At 43.8% G+C, this 22,997-nt stretch overlaps 1 protein-coding gene across 1 annotated transcript; it reads left to right on the forward strand.

The window, feature by feature from the left end:
* The first annotated feature begins 15,600 nt into the window (after nucleotides 1-15,600).
* On the forward strand, nucleotides 15,601-22,497 carry LOC112236920 (E3 ubiquitin-protein ligase MSL2-like). The gene is given in 4 exon segments (XM_024405538.2): nucleotides 15,601-17,075; nucleotides 19,947-20,699; nucleotides 20,702-21,282; nucleotides 21,378-22,497. Coding segments are annotated over 4 exon segments (1,788 nt in total). The 5' UTR covers nucleotides 15,601-16,933; the 3' UTR covers nucleotides 21,690-22,497.
* Nucleotides 22,498-22,997: the final 500 nt, after the last annotated feature.

Genomic DNA, 22,997 nt, shown 5'->3' on the forward strand with positions numbered 1-22,997 from the left:
CAGTGGAAAGAGGGGAACCGGCCAGGCAGAGACAGCAAGGGCGGTTCGTTGCTCCAGAGCCTTTCCGTTCACCTTCCCACTCCTGGGCCAGACTACACTCAATCATATGACCGACTGAAGAGATGAGTCTTCAGTAAAGACTTAAAGGTTGAGACCGAGTTTGCGTCTCTGACATGGGTAGGCAGACCGTTCCATAAAAATGGAGCTCTATAGGAGAAAGCCCTGCCTCCAGCTGTTTGCTTAGAAATTCTAGGGACAATTAGGAGGCCTGTGTCTTGTGACCGTAGCGTACGTGTAGGTATGTACGGCAGGACCAAATCAGAGAGATAGGTAGGAGCAAGCCCATGTAATTCTTTGTAGGTTAGCAGTAAAACCTTGATATCAGCCCTTGCTTTGACAGGAAGCCAGTGTAGAGAGGCTAGCACTGGAGTAATATGATCAAATTTTTTGGTTCTAGTCAGGATTCTAGCAGCCGTATTTAGCACCAACTGAAGTTTATTTAGTGCTTTATCCGGGTAGCCGGAAAGTAGAGCATTGCAGTAGTCTAACCTAGAAGTGACAAAAGCATGGATTAATTTTTCTGCATCATTTTTGGACAGAAAGTTTCTGATTTTTGCAATGTTACGTAGATGGAAAAAAGCTGTCCTTGAAATGGTCTTGATATGTTCTTCAAAAGAGAGATCAGGGTCCAGAGTAATGCCGAGGTCCTTCACAGTTTTATTTGAGACGACTGTACAACCATTAAGATTAATTGTCAGATTCAACAGAAGATCTCTTTGTTTCTTGGGACCTAGAACAAGCATCTCTGTTTTGTCCGAGTTTAAAAGTAGAAAGTTTGCAGCCATCCACTTCCTTATGTCTGAAACACATGCTTCTAGCAAGGGCAATTTTGGGGCTTCACCATGTTTCATTGAAATGTACAGCTGTGTGTCATCCGCATAGCAGTGAAAGTTAACATTATGTTTTCGAATAACATCCCCAAGAGGTAAAATATATAGTGAAAACAATAGTGGTCCTAAAACGTAACCTTGAGGAACACCGAAATTTACAGTTGATTTGTCAGAGGACAAACCATTCACAGAGACAAACTGATATCTTTCCGACAGATAAGATCTAAACCAGGCCAGAACTTGTCCGTGTAGACCAATTTGGGTTTCCAATCTCTCCAAAAGAATGTGGTGATCGATGGTATCAAAAGCAGCACTAAGGTCTAGGAGCACGAGGACAGATGCAGAGTCTCGGTCCGATGCCATTAAAATGTCATTTACCACCTTCACAAGTGCCGTCTCAGTGCTATGATGGGGTCTAAAACCAGACTGAAGCATTTCGTATACATTGTTTGTCTTCAGGAAGGCAGTAAGTTGCTGCGCAACAGCCTTTTCTAAAATTTTTGAGAGGAATGGAAGATTCGATATAGGCCGATAGTTTTTTATATTTTCTGGATCAAGGTTTGGCTTTTTCAAGAGAGGCTTTATTACTGCCACTTTTAGTGAGTTTGGTACATACACATCCGGTGGATAGAGAGCCGTTTATTGTGTTCAACATAGGAGGGCCAAACACAGGAAGCAGCTCTTTCAGTAGTTTAGTTGGAATAGGGTCCAGTATGCAGCTTGAAGGTTTAGAGGCCATGATTATTTTCATCATTGTGTCAAGAGATATATTACTAAAACACTTGAGCGTCTCTCTTGATCCTAGGTCCTGGGAGAGTTGTGCAGACTCAGGACAACTGAGCTTTGAAGGAATACGCAGATTTAAAGAGGAGTCCGTAATTTGCTTTCTAATAATCATAATCTTTTCCTCAAAGAAGTTCATGAATTTATCACTGCTAAAGTGAAAGTCATCCTCTCTTGGGGAATGCTGCTTTTTAGTTAGCTTTGCGACAGTATCAAAAAGGAATTTCGGATTGTTCTTATTTTCCTTAATTAAGTTTGAAAAATCGGATGATCGAGCAGCAGTAAGGGCTCTTCGGTACTTCCAGTTTGGTGTGGCGCCATTTCCGTTCCAATTTTCTGGAAGCTTGCTTCAGAGCTCGGGTATATCAGGACAGTGATCACTCACCTCGGATTAGACTAAGATTAATTCTTCAACAAGTAGGATGCACAGGATATACTGCTAACACCCGACAAGGCCAACATCCCCATTATTGGCAAGAGAAAGAGACGCAGGTAAAGAGGACACAGAGCAGGGTGCATCGTAAGGATCCACAGAAGGTGAGTGGGAAAGCTGCCGTTACAGTCAATATTACTTGCCAATGTACAATCATTGGACAATAAATTAGACGTGGAAAGATCTCGAATATTATACCAACGGGACATCAACGACTGTAACATCTTATGTGTCATGGAATCGTGGCTGAATGATGACATGGATATTCAGCTAGCAGGATATACGCTGCACCAGCTAGATACAACAGCACACTCCGGTAAGACGAGCAGGGCGGTCTGTGCATATTTGTAAACAACAGCTGGTGGACGAAATCTAAGGAAGTCTCTAGATTTTGCTTGCCTGAAGTAGAGAATCTTATGATAAACTGTAGACCACACTATTTGCCAAGAGAGTTTTCAGCTATACTTTTCATGGCTGTTTATTTACCACCACAGACAGATGCTGGCACTAAGACCGCACTCAGTCAGCTGAATCAGGAAATAAGCAAACAGGAAACCGCTCACCCAGAGGCGGCACTCCTAGTGGCCAGAAACTTTAATGCAGGGAAACTTAAATCAGTTTTACCTAATCTCTATCAGCATGTTAATGTGCAACCAGAGGGGAAAAAATCTAGATCACCTTTATTCCACACACAGAGTACAAAGCTCTCCCTCGTCTTCCATTTGGTAAATCTGACCACCATTCTATCCTCCTGATTCCTGCTTACAAGCAAAATTTCAAGCAAGAAGCACCAGTGACTCGGTCTATAAAAAAGTGGTCAGATGAAGCAAATGCTAAACTACAGGACTGTTTTGCTATCACAGACTGAAAAATGTTCCAGGATTCTTCCGATTGCATTGAGGAATACACCACATCTGTCACTGGCTTAACAATAAGTGTATTGAGGACTTCATCCCCACAGTGACTGTACATACATACCCCAATCAGAAGCCATGGATTACCGGCAACATTCCCACTGAGCTAACGGGTAGAGCTGCCGCTTTCAAGGTGAGGGACTCTAACCCGGAAGCTTATAAGAAATCCTGCTATGCCCTCCGATGAACAGGCAAAGTGCCAATGCAGGGCTAAGATTGAATGGTACTACACTGGCTCCGACGCTCGTCTTATGTGGCAGGGCTTGCAAACTGTTACAGACTGCAAAGGGAGCTGCCCAGTGACACGAGCCTTCCAGATGAGCTAAATAACTTCTATGCTCGCTTCGAGGCAAGCAACACTGAGGCATGCATGAGAGCATCAGCTGTTCCAGATGACTGTGTGATCATGCTCTCCGTAGCTGACATTCACAAGGCCGCAGGGCCAGACAGTGCTCTGGGCATGTGCTGACCAACAGGCAATTGTCTTCACTGACATTTTCAACATATCCCTGATTGAGTCTATAATACCAACATGTTTCAAGCATGTTTCAAGCAGTCCCTGTGCCCAAGAACACTAAGGCAACCTGCCTAAATGACTACAGACCTGTAGCACTCACGTCCATAGCCATGAAGTGCTTTGAAAGGCTGGTAATGACTCACATCAACACCATTATCCCAGAAACCCTAGACCTACTCCAATTTGCATACCGCCCAAACAGATCCACAGATGATGCAATCTCTATTACACTCCACACTGCCCTTTCCCACCTGGACAAAAGGAACACCTATGTGAGAATGCTATTCACTGACTACAGCTCAGCGTTCAACATCATAGTACCCTCAAAGCTCATCACTAAGCTAAGGATCCTGGGACTAAACACCTCCCTCTGTAACTGGATCCTGGACTTCCTGACGGGCTGCCCCCAGGTGGTGAGGGTAGGTAGCAACACATCTGCCATGCTGATCCTCAACACTGGAGCCTCTCAGGGGTGCATGCTCAGTCCCCTTCTGTACTCCCTGTTCACCCATGACTGCGTGGCTAGGCACGACTCCAACACCATCATTAAGTTTGCAAACAACACAACAGTGGTAGGCCTGATCACCGACAACGACGAGACAGCCTATAGGGAGGAGGTGTGAGTGTTGACGAGGACAAGGCTGGAGATCAGTCTGTCATGCTGATTGAGTTCAAATAACATACTGGAAGCTTCAAAATGAGGGTGGTGCTTGGAATCATTGTTCTTCCTCTGTCAACCATGGTTACCTGGAAGGAAACATGTGCCGTCATCATTGCTTTGCACAAAAAGGGCTTCAAAGGCAAGGACATTGCTGCCTGTAAGATTGCACCTAAATCAACCATTTATCAGATAATTAAGATCTTCTAGGAGAGCGGTTCAATGTTGTGAAGGCTTCAGGGCGCCCAAGAAAGTCCAGCAAGCGCCAGGACAGTCTCCTAAAGTTGATTCAGCTGCGGGATCGGGGCACCACCAGTACAGAGCTTGCTCAGGAATGGCAGCAGGCAGGTGTAAGTGCATCTGCACGCACAGTGAGGCGAAGACTTTTGGAGGATGGCCTGGTGTCAAGAAGGGCAGCAAAGAAGCCACTTCTCTCCAGGAAAAACATCAGGGACAGACTGATATTCTGCAAAAGGTACAGGGATTGGACTGCTGAGGACTGGGGTAAAGTCATTTTCTCTGATGAATCCCCTTTCTGATTTTTTGTGGCATCCAGAAAAAAGCTTGTCCGGAGAAGACAAGGTGAGCGCTACCATCAGTCCTGTGTCATGCCAACGGTAAAGCATCCTGAGACCATTCATGTGTGGGGGTGCTTCTCAGCCTAGGGAGTGGGCTCACTCACAATTTTGCCGAAGAACACAGCCATGAATAAAGAATGGTACCAACACATCCTCCGAGAGCAACTTCTCCCAACCATCCAGGAACAGTTTGGTGACGAACAATGCCTTTTCTAGCATGATGGAGCACCTTGCCATAAGGCAAAAGTGAGAACTAAGTGGCTTGGGGAACAAAACATCAATATTTTGGGTCCATGGCCAAGAAACTCCCCAGACCTTAATCCCATTGAGAACTTGTGGTCAATCCTCAAGAGGTGGGTGGACAAACAAAAACCCACAAATTCTGACAAACTCCAAGCATTGATTATGCAACAATGGGCTGCCATCAGTCAGGATGTGGCCCAGAAGTTAATTGACAGCCTGCCAGGGCGGATTGCAGAGTTCTTGAAAAAGAAGGGTCAACACTGCAAATATTAACTCTTTGCATCAACTTCATATAATTGTTAATAAAAGCCTTTGACACTTATGAAATGCTTGTAATTATTCTTCAGTTTTCCATAGTAACATCTGACAAAAATATCTAAAGACACTGAAGCAGCAAACTTTGTGAAAATTAATATTTGTGTCATTCTCAAAACTTTTGGCTGTACATATTATCTAAATTAGCCCGACTAACCGGTGCTTGTATATAGCGTCTCTACTGTATATAGCCTCTCTACTGTATATAGCCTCTCTACTGTATATAGTCTCTCTACTGTATATAGCCTCTCTACTGTATATAGCCCCTCTACTGTATATAGCCTCTCTACTGTATATAGCCTCGCTACGGTTATTTTTCACTGTATTGTTACTGTTGTTTTTTTAATTCTTTACTTATCTATTGATCACCTAATACCTATTTTTAACTTAGAAATTGCACTGTTGGTTAGGGCCTGTAAGTAAGCATTTCACTGTAAGGTCTACTACACCTGTTGTATTCGGCACACGTGACAAATAAACTTTGATTTGATCTGATTTGACACTTCAAAACTCCTGAAGAGGCAAAGAGTTTTTTGAAGTACAATCATGGCCACTGAGAAATAGACCAATGACTAAAATAGATTATTGTTGTTACTAATGAAGGTAAGACAACCTATAGCTGCTATCGAATGACCCACCCTCCCTGACAAATGTCATTATAGCCGTCTAGTTTGTATTTATTTTCTTTTAGCTGAGAGAGGGATAGGCCCTACAGCATATCCTAGGCCTACTAACGTTTTAGCCTACTTTATTTCCCCTTTTATGTCAAGTGAGAGAATGAACCATTTACAGCCTGTTATCTTGTCTGTAGAACATATAGGATATTGGCAGACAAAGTGATCAGACACTGTCAATTTATATTAGGCCTATAGCCTACTTTTGTTATTTGTATTTCTAATTTTCACATAGGCCTTCACCATTGATAGCCATTGATTACGACACATCTACACACCTAACGAGAGGTTCAGTGTGTCCATTTTATGCCTATGGTTATGACTGCCTTATCCTGTTGTTACGGATACAAGTATCCTGTGTGTGTATCCTGTGTGTGTGTGTGTTTCTTTTCTCTCCTTCTCCCCTCACAGGTGAAAAATCATCACTCCCCAATCAGTTACCAATCATCAATCAGAAGACACACCTCCTCCTGTTTCCTACCCAATCACAGTTCCTTTCCCTTGGTTTAAAAACCCTGTCAGTTGTTTGCTCTAGAGCTCAATCTCTCTGTAAATGCCATGTCTGTAGGTCTCGCTGTTTCACTCTCTCTTTGTGTATTGACCTCTCTTTTGTTTGAGCACCTTCATAGCACTTTCATCACCTGTGAGTATTGTTTTTGGTTATGGTGTTTGTTTGCTGGTGGGAAAAGGGGGAACCAAGACAAGTCGCCCATGGGCATACACTACCCGTAGGTAAACTTTGTTAAATACACTAGTAAGAACTGGGCGAACCACCCACTGTATTTTTGGTTAGTTAGCTATTGTTGAAATAGGCTAGTCTAGCTTAGGGGTGTTTTTGAATACTTATTGTTTCTTTCCTGGGTCCAGCTCAGCCCCTTTTCCTGCTCCCCCCCCATGACTGTTTATTAATAAACCCTGAGTTTGACGGTAGATTGCGGTTGTCGTAGTTATTTCGTTCTCACTTTTACTTTGTCACTATTAGAATTTGTATGAGTTATGTTACGGGTCTCATTACCATCCCCCCCTAGACTGTCGGGCCAAAAGGGATTCGTTACACTGTTTATTTCATTTTAATAATAACAAACTTATCCTATAGATCCCTCTTAGGAATTTGCTCCCTCATTTCGGTTTTATTTAGTCCAAACGATTAGTCCTATGTCCTTTGGGGTATGTATTTGTAGGCTGGGCTATTGATTTTATTTACTTAATTTCTCCCTCTTTTTTACTGTGGTCTGGATGGGGGCTAGGTTGTCACTTGCCTGATTCTCTCCGCCCCGCATTAAGTATTTTTTTTTATTTCTCTTTTGGGAGACGTTGCGATCTGTTCCCATTTTTCGGAACACAGAATTGTGACTGAGCGTGGGGTTAACAGATCCAACAGGATATGTTGAGTTTGGCAACTCGGCTGGGGTTTTCGTAGGGTAATTTCCTGCTGGAAGATGAACCTCCGGCCCAGTCTCAAACCTCTTAGAGACTGAAACAGGTTTCCCTTAAGAATTTCCCTCTATTTAGCGCCATCCATCATTCCTTCACTTATGACCAGTTTCCCAGTCCCTGCCGATGAAAAACATCCCCACAGCATGATGCTGCCACCACCATGCTTCACTGTGGGGATGGTGTTCCCAGGGTGATGAGAGGTGTTGGGTTTGAGCCAGACAGTGTTTTCCTTGATGTCCAAAAAGCTACTTTTTAATCTCATCTGACGAGTAATTTCTTCCATATGTTTGGGGGAGTCTCCCACATGCCTTTTGGCGAACACCAAGCGTGTTTGCTTATTAGTTTCTTTAAGCAATGGCTTTTTTTCTGGCCACTCTTCCGTAAAGCCCAACTCTGTGGAGTGTACGACTTAAATTGGTCCTATGGACAGATACTCCAATCTCCACTGTGGAGCTTTGCAGCTCTTTCAGGGGTAATCTTTGGTCTCTTTGTTGCCTCTCTGATTAATGACCTCCTTGCCTGGTCAGTGAGTTTTGGTGGGTGGCCCTCTCTTGGCAGGTTTGTTGTGGTGCCATATTCTTTACATTTTTGAATAATGGATTTAATGGTGCTCCCATGGGATGTTCAAAGTTTGGGATATTTTTTTATAACCCAACCCTGATCTGTACTTCTCCACAGCTTTGTCCCTGATCTGTTTGGAGAGCTCCTTGGTCTTCATGGTGCCGCTTGCTTAGTGGTGTTGCAGACTCTGGGTCCTTTCAGAACAGGTGTGTGTATATATACTGAGATCATGTGACACTTAGATTGCACACAGGTGCACTTTATTTAACTAATTATGCGACTTCTGAAGGTAATTGGTTGCACCAGATCTTATTTAGGAGCTTCATAGCAAAGGGGGTGAATACATATGCACGAACCACTTTTCTTCACTGTGGTTTTTTTCATTTCACTTCACCAATTTTGACTATTTTGTGTGTGTCCATTACATGAAATCCAAATGCATATCCATTTAAATTACAGGTTGTAACACAACAAAATAGGAAAAACAGCAAGGGGGATGAATACTTTTGCAAGGCACTTGTACCATGTTGTTATCATGTTGTGTTGCTGCCATGCTATGTTGTTGTAGGTCTCTCTTTATGTAGTGTGTTCGTGATGTGTGTGTTGTCCTAAATTTTTATTTTATTTACTTTTATTTTTAATCCACGTCCTCACAGGAGGCCTTTTGCCTTTTGGTAGGCTGTCATTGTAAATAAGAGTTTGTTCTTAACTCACTTGCCTATTTAAATAAGGGTTACATAAAATAATAAAAGTCCCCACCAGAAACCCTAGATCGGCAAAGATGTTGAACTCTCTTACTAAAGAGATGAGACTGATATATATCTGGAGAGAGACTTATAGCTCATCTATGGACTACACATACTACTGTAATGTCCATAACACCTACTCCTGTATAGATTACATTTTTATCCAAAAGTGTTCCATACATTCTGCCCCTTGTACAATCGGACCCATAGCACTTTCAGATCACGCCTTTGCATGCCTCCACTTTGACCTCTGTAAAAACATCCCGAGGTCAAAGAGCTGTAAATTCAACACCTTAATGTTATCAAACAAAGCATTCCATATATTGGTTACTATATCGATAGGCAACTACACACAAGACATCAAAGACTCTCCTGTTTCTCTGGCCACAATGTGGGATGCTGCCAAAGCCACACTAAGAACTCATCTAATTGTATATGCTTCCTCTAAGAAAAAAAGCAATGGAAGCACACAGGTTAGATCTTGAGAGGGAGCTGGAATGCTGCGAAAAAAGTACATAAACAATCCCCAGACAGCGCCTCCTGGAGTCATCTTAAAGTAACCCAAACTAAACTTGGATTATACTCGGGAGACATACCAGAAATACCATGAGTATAGCAATAGGCCTCTAGATTGCTTCCTTACCAATTTAAAAAAAAAAAAGAGCAGTCAGAGCGTACAATCATGGCCATCTGAACAGCAGATGGCGAGGTCACATATGATCCAAATGAGATACATTTACCTTTCATGATTTTTACTGCTAATTATATACTTCTGAAAGAAAAGATACGGATGCAGAACTCCATTCCTGCCTAGAGGGAATCTTGCAACCAAAACTATCAGAGACCGACCAAGAAGATCTCAACTCCCATTTTACTTCTGAAGAGGTCCTAGAGGCAATTATCTCCATGCCACCTCACAAGACCCCAGGCCCAGACGGATTTCTCAGAGTTCTACAAAGCTTTTTGGCCCCAGCTAAGCCCTATTTTCATGCCAACGCTGGATGACTTTTACAAAAACAGTGCTCTCCCAGACTCTATGTACACAGCCCGCATTACAGTGTTGCTCAAAAAAGACAATTACCCTCTATCCTGCTCGTCCTTCCAGCCCATAAACTTTTTGAATTTCAACTATAAAATAATTACCACATTGCTTGCTAAAAGAGTAAACAATCTTCTTACCAAAATATTACAAGCGGACCAAACTGGATTTATTAGAGACAGGTACTCTTCTGATAACATCCATCGTCTTTTTGATATTATAGATCAAGTAAACGAACAGACGACCCCTGTCCTGCTGGTTTCACTGGATTCTGAGAAGGTGTTCCACACCCCTGTCTTGTTGGTTCACTGTATGCTGAGAAGGTGTTCCACGCCCCTGTCCTGCTGGCTTTACTGGATGCTGGGAAGGTGTTCCACGCCCCTGTCTTGTTGGTTCACTGTATGCTGAGAAGGTGTTCCACGCCCCTGTCCTGCTGGCATTACTGGATGCTGGGAAGGTGTTCCACGCCCCTGTCCTGCTGGCTTTACTGGATGCTGGGAAGGTGTTCCACGTCCCTGTCCTGCTGGCATTACTGGATGCTGGGAAGGTGTTCCACGCCCCTGTCCTGCTGGCTTTACTGGATGCTGAGAAGGCGTTCGACAGGATGGAGTGGAGCTTTCTGTTCTCAGTCTTAGAAAAGTTCAATATGGGCCCAAACTTTATTAAATGGATTAAGTCCCCATATTCTCATTCAAATGCCTAACGGTCTGAATACTGACAGATTCCCTTTGGGACGTGGCACAAGACAAGGATGCTTCCTGTCCCCCTTGCTCTATTTGTTGTGGGCGGAGCCTTTGGCGGAGTTGATAAGGGGCAATCCAAGTATTATGGGTGTTTCTGCAGGCGGCCTTCAGTACCTCTAAAAGTGGAACCTGTATGCATGTATTTCGGAGTTGTAGAGAGATTATCAGATTTTGCCAATCTATACATACTGCTGCACAGAAAATATTAGATGTACAGTTTTATATGACCCTGTGTCTCTAAATGCTTAATGCCCAGCAGGACTTTGTTCTTGAGCCAGACAGAGAAAGAGACAGCCCAGGTTTGATAGACTCTGGTATCCACTACTCAACTATATTTGAAATTGGACAGAGAGAATGGGGTGATTTGGGAAATTAGTGTATATACATGTTGTGTCAGATGCTGTAAAAAAATGATTTGCTCATTGTCTCAGCTGAAGCTGGAAATAGCTAACATGATCCCAGATGGTGCTGCTGGAAATAGCTAACATGATCCCAGATGGTGCTGCTGCAAATTTGTTGTTTTGTTCAATATTTTATACTACTATTTATATCTGCCACATCCGTGGATGTGGAATGTGTTTTGTTTGTGGATTGAAAAACAAGAAAACGTATAAAATCTCAGAACCATGCAGCTCAAAGATGCACTGTCCTATTTCAGTCTATAATAATTGTCAGAGGTGGTTTGGTGTAGGACCCTTGTGTGATGTGTACCCTTGCCTGAGACCTGAAGATATGTGTTAGCTCTCTTTGCTAATGCTTTGGCATATAACACAGTATTGTGGCATCCAATCAGTCCCAAACACAAACGATGGCCTCCGCTCAGTTAAAACCACTAAACCAGGTGTCTGGGATAAATCCACTGCATTCTTCCTACTCAGCTATTTGAAGGTAGAAATGTTACATATAGCTCCCAAATAAACAAAAGAGTAATTAGTTGACTTAAACACTTGGCCTAAGTAGCATAGGCTGTTGGCAAATGTAAAATATTAATTATTGGTAACTATCAGGAAACGACACTATACCATTACCATGTAATTGCTGAGTACATATCAGGTAGAGAACAGTAAAATAAATCTTGTCTGTCTGAAAGGTTCTGATCAGCTTCAGTAAAATATGACATTTGATTTTATGATTGGATCTGTCCATCCTATTTGTTTAGGGAGTTTTTATTAGGTTGCTAGGCAGAGAGAGAGGGGTGGAGGTATAGCGAGCGGGAATATCAGTTACTCACCCCTCCCAGTCCCAGCTCCCTCCCACTCCAACTATTAATAATAACCACAGAGGTCCGTATTAGACTGAACACTGGGTTATTCATAGGACTTACCATTAGGCCGTGAGACATGAATTGTGCCTGTGTGCCATTCAAAGGGTGAATGGGAAAGACAAAAGTTTTAAGTGTCTTTGAATGGGAGAAGGTAGTAGGTGCCGGTTTGAGTGTGTCAAAAATTGCAACGCTGCTGGGTTTCCCGTGTGTATCGGAACGGTCCACCAGCCAGAGGACATCCAGCCAACCTGATACAACTGGAATCAACATGGGCCAGCATCCCTGTGGAACTCTTTCGACACCCTGACGAATTGAGGCTGTTCGGAGGGAAAATGGGGTCTCAACTCAATATTAGAAAGGTGTTCCTAATGTTCTGTATACGCTCAGTGTATACACGTACTGCGACATGCACGCGTGCCCACGCACACACACAGAGTTACAGAGGAAAGCCCCTTCATACACACACACACAGTTTTAGTGCATCTAACAATCTCAAAACAATTTTGAGCAATGAACAATCTCACTTAATTTGAGATGTCATCTCATTTCCAACTACTACAGAAACGACAGTTCCTTCCTGTGTGTGTTAGTCAATCTGACTCCACTATGAGGAACCTATAGGTCACTTTTTCCTACTCAATGCACATGACTGTAGTGTAAGCATAGCCGTATATGGCTATTTCTGTGTCAGTTACATAAATATGTATAGAGGACTCTAATAACCAAAAGTCCGTTTTAGCATAGGCAGCACAATAGGGCTTTCACCATTTTGAAGTAGTCAACTGGGTGGGACTTCTTATGGGTTAAAGAAAGATCACATAATTCCATCCAGGTTATGAGGGGGGATCAGCCAATGAATTATAATTGAGAGCAAACATTCCAGACTGCAGGTGGCAGTAACTCGCCAACCTTGGCCTTGATACCTTCTCCACCCTCAGCAGGACGGACACAACCAGATGCATCCGGTTTTCAGGGGGAATGGAAAGAGAGCCTGTGTCATGACTTCCTCTTTTTGATCAAGGCAACACTCCAGCTTAACTCCTCATCCACATTTACTGGATTGGTTGAACAGTGCAAAAGAGAACCTCCTCACACAGTTTTCTGAAGAAGAAAAGAAACTGCTCAAAATGTCTAAAAAAACGGTTTTCGCTCTGTCATTATGGGTTATTGTGTGTATTGATGAGGGAAAAACATTTATTTAATCTATTTTAGAATAAGGCTGTAATGTAACATGTGGAAAAAGTGAAGGGGTCTGAATACTTTCTGAATGCACTACATGTCCCTCTCCTCAGATTGTCACTAGTTACCACAGCCACAAAGTCATAATTGGCTATATCATAAAAATTCACAAAAACACATTACATTTTTGGTCTTAATTTAAGGTTAGGCACAAGGTTAGGAGTGTGGTTAAGGTTAGGTTTAAAATCAGATTATAATAAGATAAATTGTAGAAAGAGGCAGAGTTTATGACTGTGGCAACTAGTGATGAGCCTCTCCTCATAAGAAACAAAATTCAGTGATTTTGAATAAAAACACAAAATGCTACTCCTCAGGCGCATATTGACCAATCTGTTTTCACAACATAAAGATTTTCCAGGCTAGCATCTCAAACAACATGGCCGCTGACCAATAAATACTGACCAATAAAAACATTCAGATGGGTGTGACCTGGCACATAAAAGCATATAAATCAGACAAGGATATTCGTACTGAAACAAAACTTGGTACACAGGTTCCAAACACTATCAAGACTCAACATTTGCAAGCACATTCAGATTGACCACACGGTGGCGCTATAACCGACACGTTTATATCTCTTGATCTGTTTGACTCAGAGTGATGGAATTTGGCACACATGCTCAGGGATGAGTCTAGCTTACCGGTAATGTACGGTTCAGTTTGGCCGAATGGTGGCGCTGTTGGACAGGAAAAACATCAATGCAAGCTCATTGGCTTATAGCAGCAATATTGTTTGAGCTTGTCCTAGAAAATCTTGCGTTTAAAAACATGGGTGTATACAGTGCCTTCGGAAAGTATTCAAACCCCTTGACTTTTCCACATTTTGTTAGGTATTCTAAAATAGATTTTTCTCCCTCAATCTACACACTATACCCCATATTGACAACGCGAAAACAAGTTTAGAAATTTGCTAATTTATAAAAAAATAAAACTGAAATATCACAGTTGAAGCACCTTTGGCAGCGATACCTTTGGGTATGACGCAATAAGCTGGGCACACCTGTATTTGGGATGTTTCTCCCATTCTTCTCTGCAGATCCTCTCAAGCTCTTTCAGGTTGGATGGGGTGCATTAATACACAGCTTTTTTCAGGTCTCTCCAGAGATGTTCGATTGGGTTCAAGTCCGGGCTCTGGCTGGGCCACAAGGACATTCAGAGACTTGTCCCAAAGCCACTCCTGCGTTGACTTGGCTGTGTGCTTAGGGTCGTTGTCCTGTTGGAAGGTGAATCTTCACCCCAATCTTGAGGTCCTGAGGTCTCTGGAGCAGGTTTTATCAAGGATCTCTCTGTACTTTGCTCCGTTCATCTTTCCCTCGATCCTAACTAGTCTCCCAGTCCCTGCCTCTGAAAAACATCCCCACAGCATATTGCCACCACCATGTTTCACCGTAGGGATGGTGCCATGTTTCTTCCAGACATGACGCTTGGCATTAAGGCCAAAGAGTTTAACTTGGTTTCATCAGACCAGAGAATCTTGTTTCTCATGGTCTGAGTGTCCTTTAGGTGCCTTTTGGCAAACTCCAAGCGGGTTGTCATGTGCCTTTTACTGAGGAGTGGCTTCCGTCTGGCCACTCTACCAAAAAGGCCTGATTGGTGGAGTGCTACAGAGATGGTTGTCCTTCTGAAGCTCTGTCAGGGTGACAATAGGGTTCTTGGTCACCTCCCTGACCAAGGCCCTTCTCTCCAGATTGCTCAGTTTGGCTGGGCGGCCAGCTCCAGGAAGAGTCTTGGTGGTTCTTAACTTCTTCGCTCTGACTTGTACTGTCAACTGTGGGGCTATGTAGACAGGTGTGTGTCTTTCCAAATCATGTCCAATCAATTGAATTTACCACAGGTGGACTCCAATCAAGTTGTAGAAACATCTCAAGGATGATCAGTGGAAACAGGATGAACCTGAGGTCAAATTCAAGTCTAATAGCAAAGGGTATGAATACTTATGTAAATAAGGTATCTTTTTTAGGGGGGGCAAAAGTTTCTTTAAACCCGTTTTTGTGTTGTCATTATGGGTTATTGTGTTTGGATTGATGAGGATATATATATGTTTTAATACATTTTAGATCAAGGCTGTAACGTAACACAATTTCAAGGGGTCTGAATAGTTTCCGAAGGCACTGGAAAGGGAATGTACTAAATTTGGTGCAGATCGGTCCAGCTGTTCTCGAGATGAAAGCGTTTAAAATAGTCAACATACATATGGTCCAAAATGTGTCCGATTTGTCCTGATTGTGGCACATTGGGTGAACAGCTTGAACCCTGGCATTACCTAGTTAAATTAAGGTTAAACAAAAAATAATTAATTTGCTGCTTGCAGCTTTAATTATTTGTTGCAATTGCTATTCATATGATTACTACCCTCATTATTATTGCTTGATTACAAACAATCTAGTATATTCCTGTCTTTGACCATCTTTGGTATATGTTTACTTTGACAATGTAAGTGTTTACTTTCCATGTCAATATAATATATTGACTTGAGAGAACACTTATGTAACCAAGGGAACCAGTTTGAATTGTATTCTCGCGAGATGTGAGCAACAGCGCCCTCTGTTTGATTGCCTACGGACGGGGGAAGAAAAGGGAGGGGCGAAGAACCTCCGCGGCTAGCGATAGCAGCAGGCTACACAAACCTATTCCAATATTGGCTACTCCAATAATACACAGGAGTGTTCTTCGAACGCCGACAGAGGACTTCGTAACACCGACTGCTTTTCTGCTCATACCCAACCGGAGAGGTGGTAAAAAACGAGGGACTAACTCCAAAAAGAGGAAAAGCGGCCTATTTTTGTTCCTGATGCCGCCGCTCCAAACTGGCGCGGCTGGCGTAAATATACTCCGGTGCTCTCACGGGCGCTTATTTTACTTCAACAAAGGTTTCCATACTATCTTTCCATCTCCACTACCAGTATACCCCCTCTTATTAGCTATCCTGCGCTAACTGGCTTTACCTTTAGCTCAGTGCGCTAGCAGGAGCCAAGACGGCCTGTTTTGTTTTCGCGGCTTAGCCGCCATGAACCACAGACAACAACAGAATCTGTGTTGCTCGCTAACATTAGCTATCCCTGCCTATGTGCCCCGAATATGCAGGCCAAAAGGAGAGGAGCCAACTTTAGCTAAGAATGCGAATAATAAAACTGCGAATAAGGATGGTGGAAGGAGGGAGAATGAACGAATAAGTTTTAACTATTAACATTAACAAAGCAGCTATTTTTGAATTTGGTACGAAGGTGGCTAGCAGTGTGTAATTGGAGGCCGGAGAAGGAGAAAGAGCGCCACCGACCACACCAGTGACTGTATTGTTGTCGAATAACCAGCGAGGTCTGCTCGCACCACGGATTTCGTGGAAGACATGTGAACGGACTTTGATGAATTTATTCAATTTTGAAAACATTTTTGCTCCAGATTTATTTTTATATAGCTAGCTATGCTATTAATGGGAATTACAGATTTATTTTTATGCCATGATGATCATTTGGGCATATTTTGTGCCATGGAAAAGGGGGAAGCGATAGTCTTAAAGATGGATTGGTTGTGATTATGAACACAGTAATGTAATGTTCAACCCGTACTACCAGATCATATACTTCATGTGTGTGTGTTTTGTAGTTGTGATTTGCTGCATCACACATCAATTTGCCTATTTGGTGCATATAATATACCTTAGCCAAAATAGTGCTGGTGTCAAGCTAAACTAAGTTAGCAGCTAACTACATCACCCATCTATGCCCTCGACACAGCTCGCCTGCTCCCCGCCTCCTTTGGCCAATAATAAAACGGACAAAAAGAGAGTCGCGAGCCCCATCCCCGCTTAACGGGAGCCACGGGACTTTCGTTGAGGTCGGACGTGTGCGTTTGTTTTGCTTTTTTCTCGGACTGGATGTTTCTGTCTCTTGGCTGTTGAGATGAACCCGGTGAATGCGACCACACTGTACGTGTCCGCGTGTCGTTCGGTGCTGCAGTGCGACCCTCGCGACCCACGGGCCCTGGCGGAGCTCTACAAGCTGCTCCCGTTCTTCCGCCAGTCGCTGTCCTGCCTCGTGTGTGGTAGGTGCACTGGTATTATTATTTTAACAGTCTCGGTTCCCCTGTAGATATCCAGCTAGCTGCAATAGCTAACTAACCTAGCTCTCCCCGCCATGACACACCCCCATTTCTATTGAATGTCGGAGCAACTATTTAGCCGATGGCGTAGAGCTGTCTAGTTTCGCAAGCTAGCTACTGCACATTTCACCATGATCCAATAAAATGTATCTCATAGCTATACACACTGATCCAGGGTGGATAATTTGACCGGTTTGTTTGCATGAGTTAGCTATTGAACTGGTTGGTTAGTTCCGCATTCATCATAGCTAGCTAACCTCCCTTCTCCGCCTCCATATGTAACTAAATCACTTTCAGACAGGTGCATGTAGGCAGAAGAGTGTCTCTCCCCCCCCACCCAAAAAATGTATTCATTAAGCATCCATCGTGTGTGCGCAGTCTTTAAAAATGCATCTCTAGATTAACCCCCCAGTGCGGAGCAGATGCAGGAGCTCGGTATAGACTACTAGTGCTTTGTGTTTTCTCCTTTTTTAAATTATTTGGAACGGTTGCCTAAGCATAGATATAGCCTTCCCCGTCACTGTTACAAATTATTAATGAGTATGATGTTCATTCAATAATGGGGTGATGTTTTCCCCTGTTACTCCAGTCCTCACACGCAATGTTTACTTTGACAGGTGCATAGTAGAATACGTATTTTGTTGTGTGTAGGCAGCGACTCGGGTAACTGCCAAAATAAAGCAAACGCCAAGTGTCTTAATAGGGGGTTGGGCCGACACGAGCCAGAACGGCTTCAATGCACCATGGCATATATTCTACAACTATCTTCAAATTAAATTTTATTGGTCACATACACATGCTTAGCAGATGTTAAATGCGAGTGTAGCGAAATGCTTGTGCTTCTAGTTCCGACCATGTAGTAATATCTAACAAGTAATCAAACAATTTCACAACTACCTTATACACACACAAGTGTAGAGGAATGAATAAGAATATGTACATATAAATATATGGATGAGCGCTGGCCGAAAGGCATAGGCAAGATGCAGGTAGATGGTATAGAGTACAGTATATACATATGAGATGAGTAATATAGGGTATGTAAACATGATATAAAGTGGCATCTTGAACTCTATTGGAAGGATGCAACACCCTCTTCCATGAGAAATTCCATAGTTTGGTGTCTTGTTGATGGTGGTGGAAAACACCAAGGCGCTGCTCCTTATTAATATCCCATAAGTATTCAATTGGGTTGAGATGGCATATGGTTTACATCAAACAATTCAGTGACCACTCGTGCCCTGTGGGTAGACAAAATAATGGCATCCTGGCATTTTTATACATTACCCTATGCATGATGGTATGTTAATTGTCAAATGTATTATTATTATTTTACCTTTATTTAACCAGGTAGGCCAGTTGAGAACAAGTTATCATTTACATTAAACCAGGAACCACACCTGTGTGGAAGCACCTGCTTTCAATATATTTTGTAGCTCTCATTTACTCAAGTGTTTCCTTTATTTTGTCAGATACCTGTACATTTGATTTTTGGTGCCATAAAACTGCAGTCTTGTTTAAACTTTTTGTTGCACACTTTCATTATATTTTTTCAATTTAGAGTATATTAATTAATTGTGTGTGTGTGACGAGTAGAGGATACATCCTAGTCTGTCCTGTATCTAAGGCATGTTTGTTGTCCTTTATAAATGGAACTCCCTTCATCCCTCCCTCCCACAAGCCCCCTCAGCTGCCGTCCCTAACAACCGGCGTAGCTAAGGAAGCTGCTTTCAAAGCACAGCTGTCATCAAGCCTTGCAGAGGCATTCGGTCTTGAGCTGCCTCTTAGTTTTACCTTTTATAAATGGTTGAAATAAGCATACAGAATAGGAACCCTCTACACTTACTAACTTGAACCATGTTAAACTACACAGAACAAAAATATGTAAGCACATGTAAAGTGTTGGTCTCATGTTCTGATATGAAAAATCCCAGAAATGTTCCATACGCACAAAAAAATGTATTTCTCTCAAATATTATGCACAAATTTGTTTTCGTCCTTGTTAGTGAGCATTTATCCTTTTCCAAGATAATCCGTCCACCTGACAGGTGTGGCATATTAAGAAGCTGATTAAACAGCATGATCATTGCACAGGTTCACCTTGCGCTAGGGACAATTAAAGGCAACTTTAAAATGTGCCGTTTTGTCACACAACACAATGCCACAGATGAGGAGTATTTATGTCTGTAATAAAGCACTTTTGTGGAGAAAAACTCATTTGTATTGCCTGGGCCTGGCTCCCCAGTGGTTGGTCCTGGCTGCCAAGTGGGTGGGCCTATGCTCTCCATGGCTCAACCATGGCTGCACCCCAGCCCACTTATGTGGAATCCAAAGAAATCCATAGATTAGGGCCTAATTTATTTCAATTGACTGATTTCCTTATATGAACTGTTACTCGGTAAAATCTTTGAAATTGTTGCATGTTTTGTTTACATTTTTGTTCAGTATATTAAGATGGCAAAGGGGTTAATTTAAACCTTTTATGATTTAAAGTCGTTACACTTAATTGATATGCTGTTGCTTTGGTGTTGTGCTCATTGCATTAGAGTTGAATATTCAGAGCTGGACAGCAATTGAATTAATCACTTTTATATATAGCCCACCTCAATACTCATATCAGTCCACCGCTAAGCTTCATATCATTGACTTGTTATGAATAATTATGGCTCCTGTTTATGGTTTGAGTTGTCATGTTGTATGGACGGTTATAATGCTGCTGCGGGAGTGATTTCCCTCAATGGTTCCTACCCAGTTGAATAAAGGATAAGTCAATGTTGTCTTGCCATAAATGACATCTAACTTTTCTCTGTCCAGGTAACCTGCTGCAGGACCCCATAGCACCCACTAACTCCCAGTGCCAGCACTATGTGTGTCGGGGCTGTAAGGGCCAAAGGATGCTGCTAAAGCCGTCCTGTTCCTGGTGTAAAGACTACTCCCGCTTCCAGGAGAACAGGCAGCTCTCCTTATTGGTCCACTGCTACAGGAAACTCTGCCTCTACATCGCCCAATCACCGCTCGCCCCGCACATCGCCAGTGCAGCCAGCGATTCGCCCGACCTCCTCGCCATTCTTAATGAGGGCCTTTCATTGGCCGAAAGCGGGCAGGAAGGGGAGGACACTGCGAGCCAGTCTCCCCCGACGGCCCCCTCAACGTCTGGCCTCAGACCTGATGAGGCTCCGGCTGAAGAGGAGAGGCAGGAGGGCCTTAGCCCTGTGGGCGGGGTTAATGGGCTGCATGACTGTAACGGCCTGACCAATCAGGACGTGCCACCACCTGTTACCTTAGCTACAGGGGGAGGTGTTCTGAAGCAGGAGAGCTTGGGTGAGGAGCTACCTGTGTGTGTTGGCATGTTAGGTAGTGGGGAGGTGGGACTTTGTGACATAAGCACATTTGGGGAGGAGCTTAATAAACATGGCGGAGATACGCTGTTGTTGAGCGTGGAGGAGGTTCTTAGGACCCTGGAGCCCGAACCTGAACCGCCTGACCCCCAGCCAGACTTTCCCTTTGTTCCCCCCCACAACGGATCTTACTGCCATCCTACCTGTGACTCCCCTTGCCTCACCCCCTCCCTCCCCCAGAGAACATCCCTAGACTTCCCCTGCCTCTCCCCCAGCCCATCCCTGTTCTCTCCCGCCTACCCCCTCGCTGCCACCGCAAGCGTTCACGCTCTGAGAGCGACAGTGAGAAGGTGCAGCCCCTCCCCATCGCCAGCATCCTCAGAGGCTCACCCCTGAGCACCACCAACGCCTCTCACCTTCCCAACCCAGCCACCACTGTCAAACGGGAGCCCAAACTTCACTCCGCCATCACCCCGCCTCACCTGGCACCCGTGCCCAACGGCGGGCCTCCAAAGTTGGGAAAGACAATGCTGGTGTCATCCAAGGGCCTGAAGAAGAGCCTGGAGCACCACGGGGGCCCTAAGAAGGCCTACTCCAAGGCCAGGCAGGGAGTCCCCAAGCCCCGCGCCCAGCCCCGTGACCGCCTGCCACCCCACGGCCATGCTCACCCTCTCTCTCACCCGCCCAGCCCCTCCAAGCCCCTGTACAAGAAGCCGGTGGAGAAGAAGGGCTGTAAGTGTGGGAGAGCCACTCAGAACCCCTCTGTTCTCACCTGCAGAGGGCAGCGCTGCCCCTGCTACTCAAACCGCAAGGTGAGTTACTATGGCTTGGTCTGAAATGACATTGTTCCCCTGTCCACATTTAGTTCACTGATTGTAAATTATAATAATATGAATATTTCTCCAAGGCATGTCTGGACTGTATCTGCCGCGGCTGCCAGAACTCCTACATGGCAAACGGGGAGAAGAAGCTGGAGGCGTTTGCGGTTCCAGAGAAGGCTCTAGAACAGACGCGGCTCACACTTGGCATCAACCTCACCTCCATCACCGCTGCTGCCCTGCGCAGCCCGGCAACCAGCAACACCCCACATGGCAACCAGCTCATCACCACGGCAACAGGAGCATCTGGGGTGACGGGAGTGTCCTTCCTGTCCAGTGTGGCGGCGGGTCATGAGGACAGGGGGTTTGATGATTCGCTGGACATGAGGTTCGACTGTTGAAGACATGTCCTCCTCAGACATTATTGACCAATGGGCTGTGAAGAGGGACCTGGAGGGGCGGGGTTAAGAATAAGGCAGCTACTGTGACGGGCGGGAGAGGAAGTGTGACTAAGAGACACATGCACACTGTCCAGCCAGCGCCCGGAATGTGCTTTTGGTCTTACGTACTGATGATGGAGGAAGAGGGATATCGTTACTGTATGTTCAGAGATTTCATTTTGTGAGGGTTAGAAGTTTTGTTTTGTACTATCAGTGATGTGTAGGGCATGACGTTTCGGCCTGAGATGGACTTGTCGCACTCTTTGTCAGGGGGAGGAGGGGTGGTTCAGTGAAAAGTGAGTGTCCCAAAAGGCATCCTATTCCCTAGATAGTGCACTATTTTTGGTTAGGGCCTCAGTCCACTAGATGGGTAATATGGTGTTGTTTGAGGCTGGCCCTGGGTTTGCAGGACCCAGACACAGACATCCATAGACTGGCTGTAATTTATGAACTTTTGTTTTTGTACACAGAACTTATCAAATTCCATTTAAAAGGACATTTTATGATATATTTTATAAGTTACATTAACAACAAACATTTGCAGTATTTATTGGAGGTCACCTAACCTGGGTAGCGGTTGGCCACACCCATGCCAGCTGCCAGCCTATTAGATCCAGTGTGGGCGGTTCTGTCTAAATTATGTCGCTGTCCTGTTAGTGCTAGTTTCTGCTGTCTCCAACTGTCCTTTGGTTTCATTTTCCCTCTGGGCATTTAAAAACCTGTAATATAAGTGTAACATATTTCCACAAAAAAGAAAATCAAAACCTAAGATGTGTCTCTCTTTTCCACATTCAAACAGAAATCATATCAGACTATTTCAAGTCCAATAAGATAATCACAATTCACTTTAAGTAATGTAAAGTGAATTGTTTCATTAGTACACTGTTGATAGTCACAGAACATTAAGCATGTCTGTAATTAAGTTAACTATATCTACAACCAGTTAGCAAGTTGGACATTTCAGAGTTTCCTAGTTCCGACTAGCATGTGAACGCACCATAAATATCTTTGGTATGACCCTCTGGTTCTGTTGAGTCAGCTGCAGTCTTCAGTATCAACACTAGTTTGCGATGGTTAGTGATACACTACCTGCACAACCCACATGGTTGCAGCAGAAACTCGTAAGCTTGTTACCAGGAGGTACATGATGTAATGTCCACTCATAACAGACAGCCTTGACCCAGCTGTTTTGTTGTGCTAGACTGTTACTGAAAGACTAACTTCTGAACGCTTTCAACTGTGACTACTATACAGCTGTGGTAGCCTAAT

The sequence above is a fragment of the Oncorhynchus tshawytscha genome, linkage group LG16 (assembly GCF_018296145.1).
Source record: "Oncorhynchus tshawytscha isolate Ot180627B linkage group LG16, Otsh_v2.0, whole genome shotgun sequence".
In the NCBI taxonomy this organism is placed as follows: domain Eukaryota; kingdom Metazoa; phylum Chordata; class Actinopteri; order Salmoniformes; family Salmonidae; genus Oncorhynchus; species Oncorhynchus tshawytscha.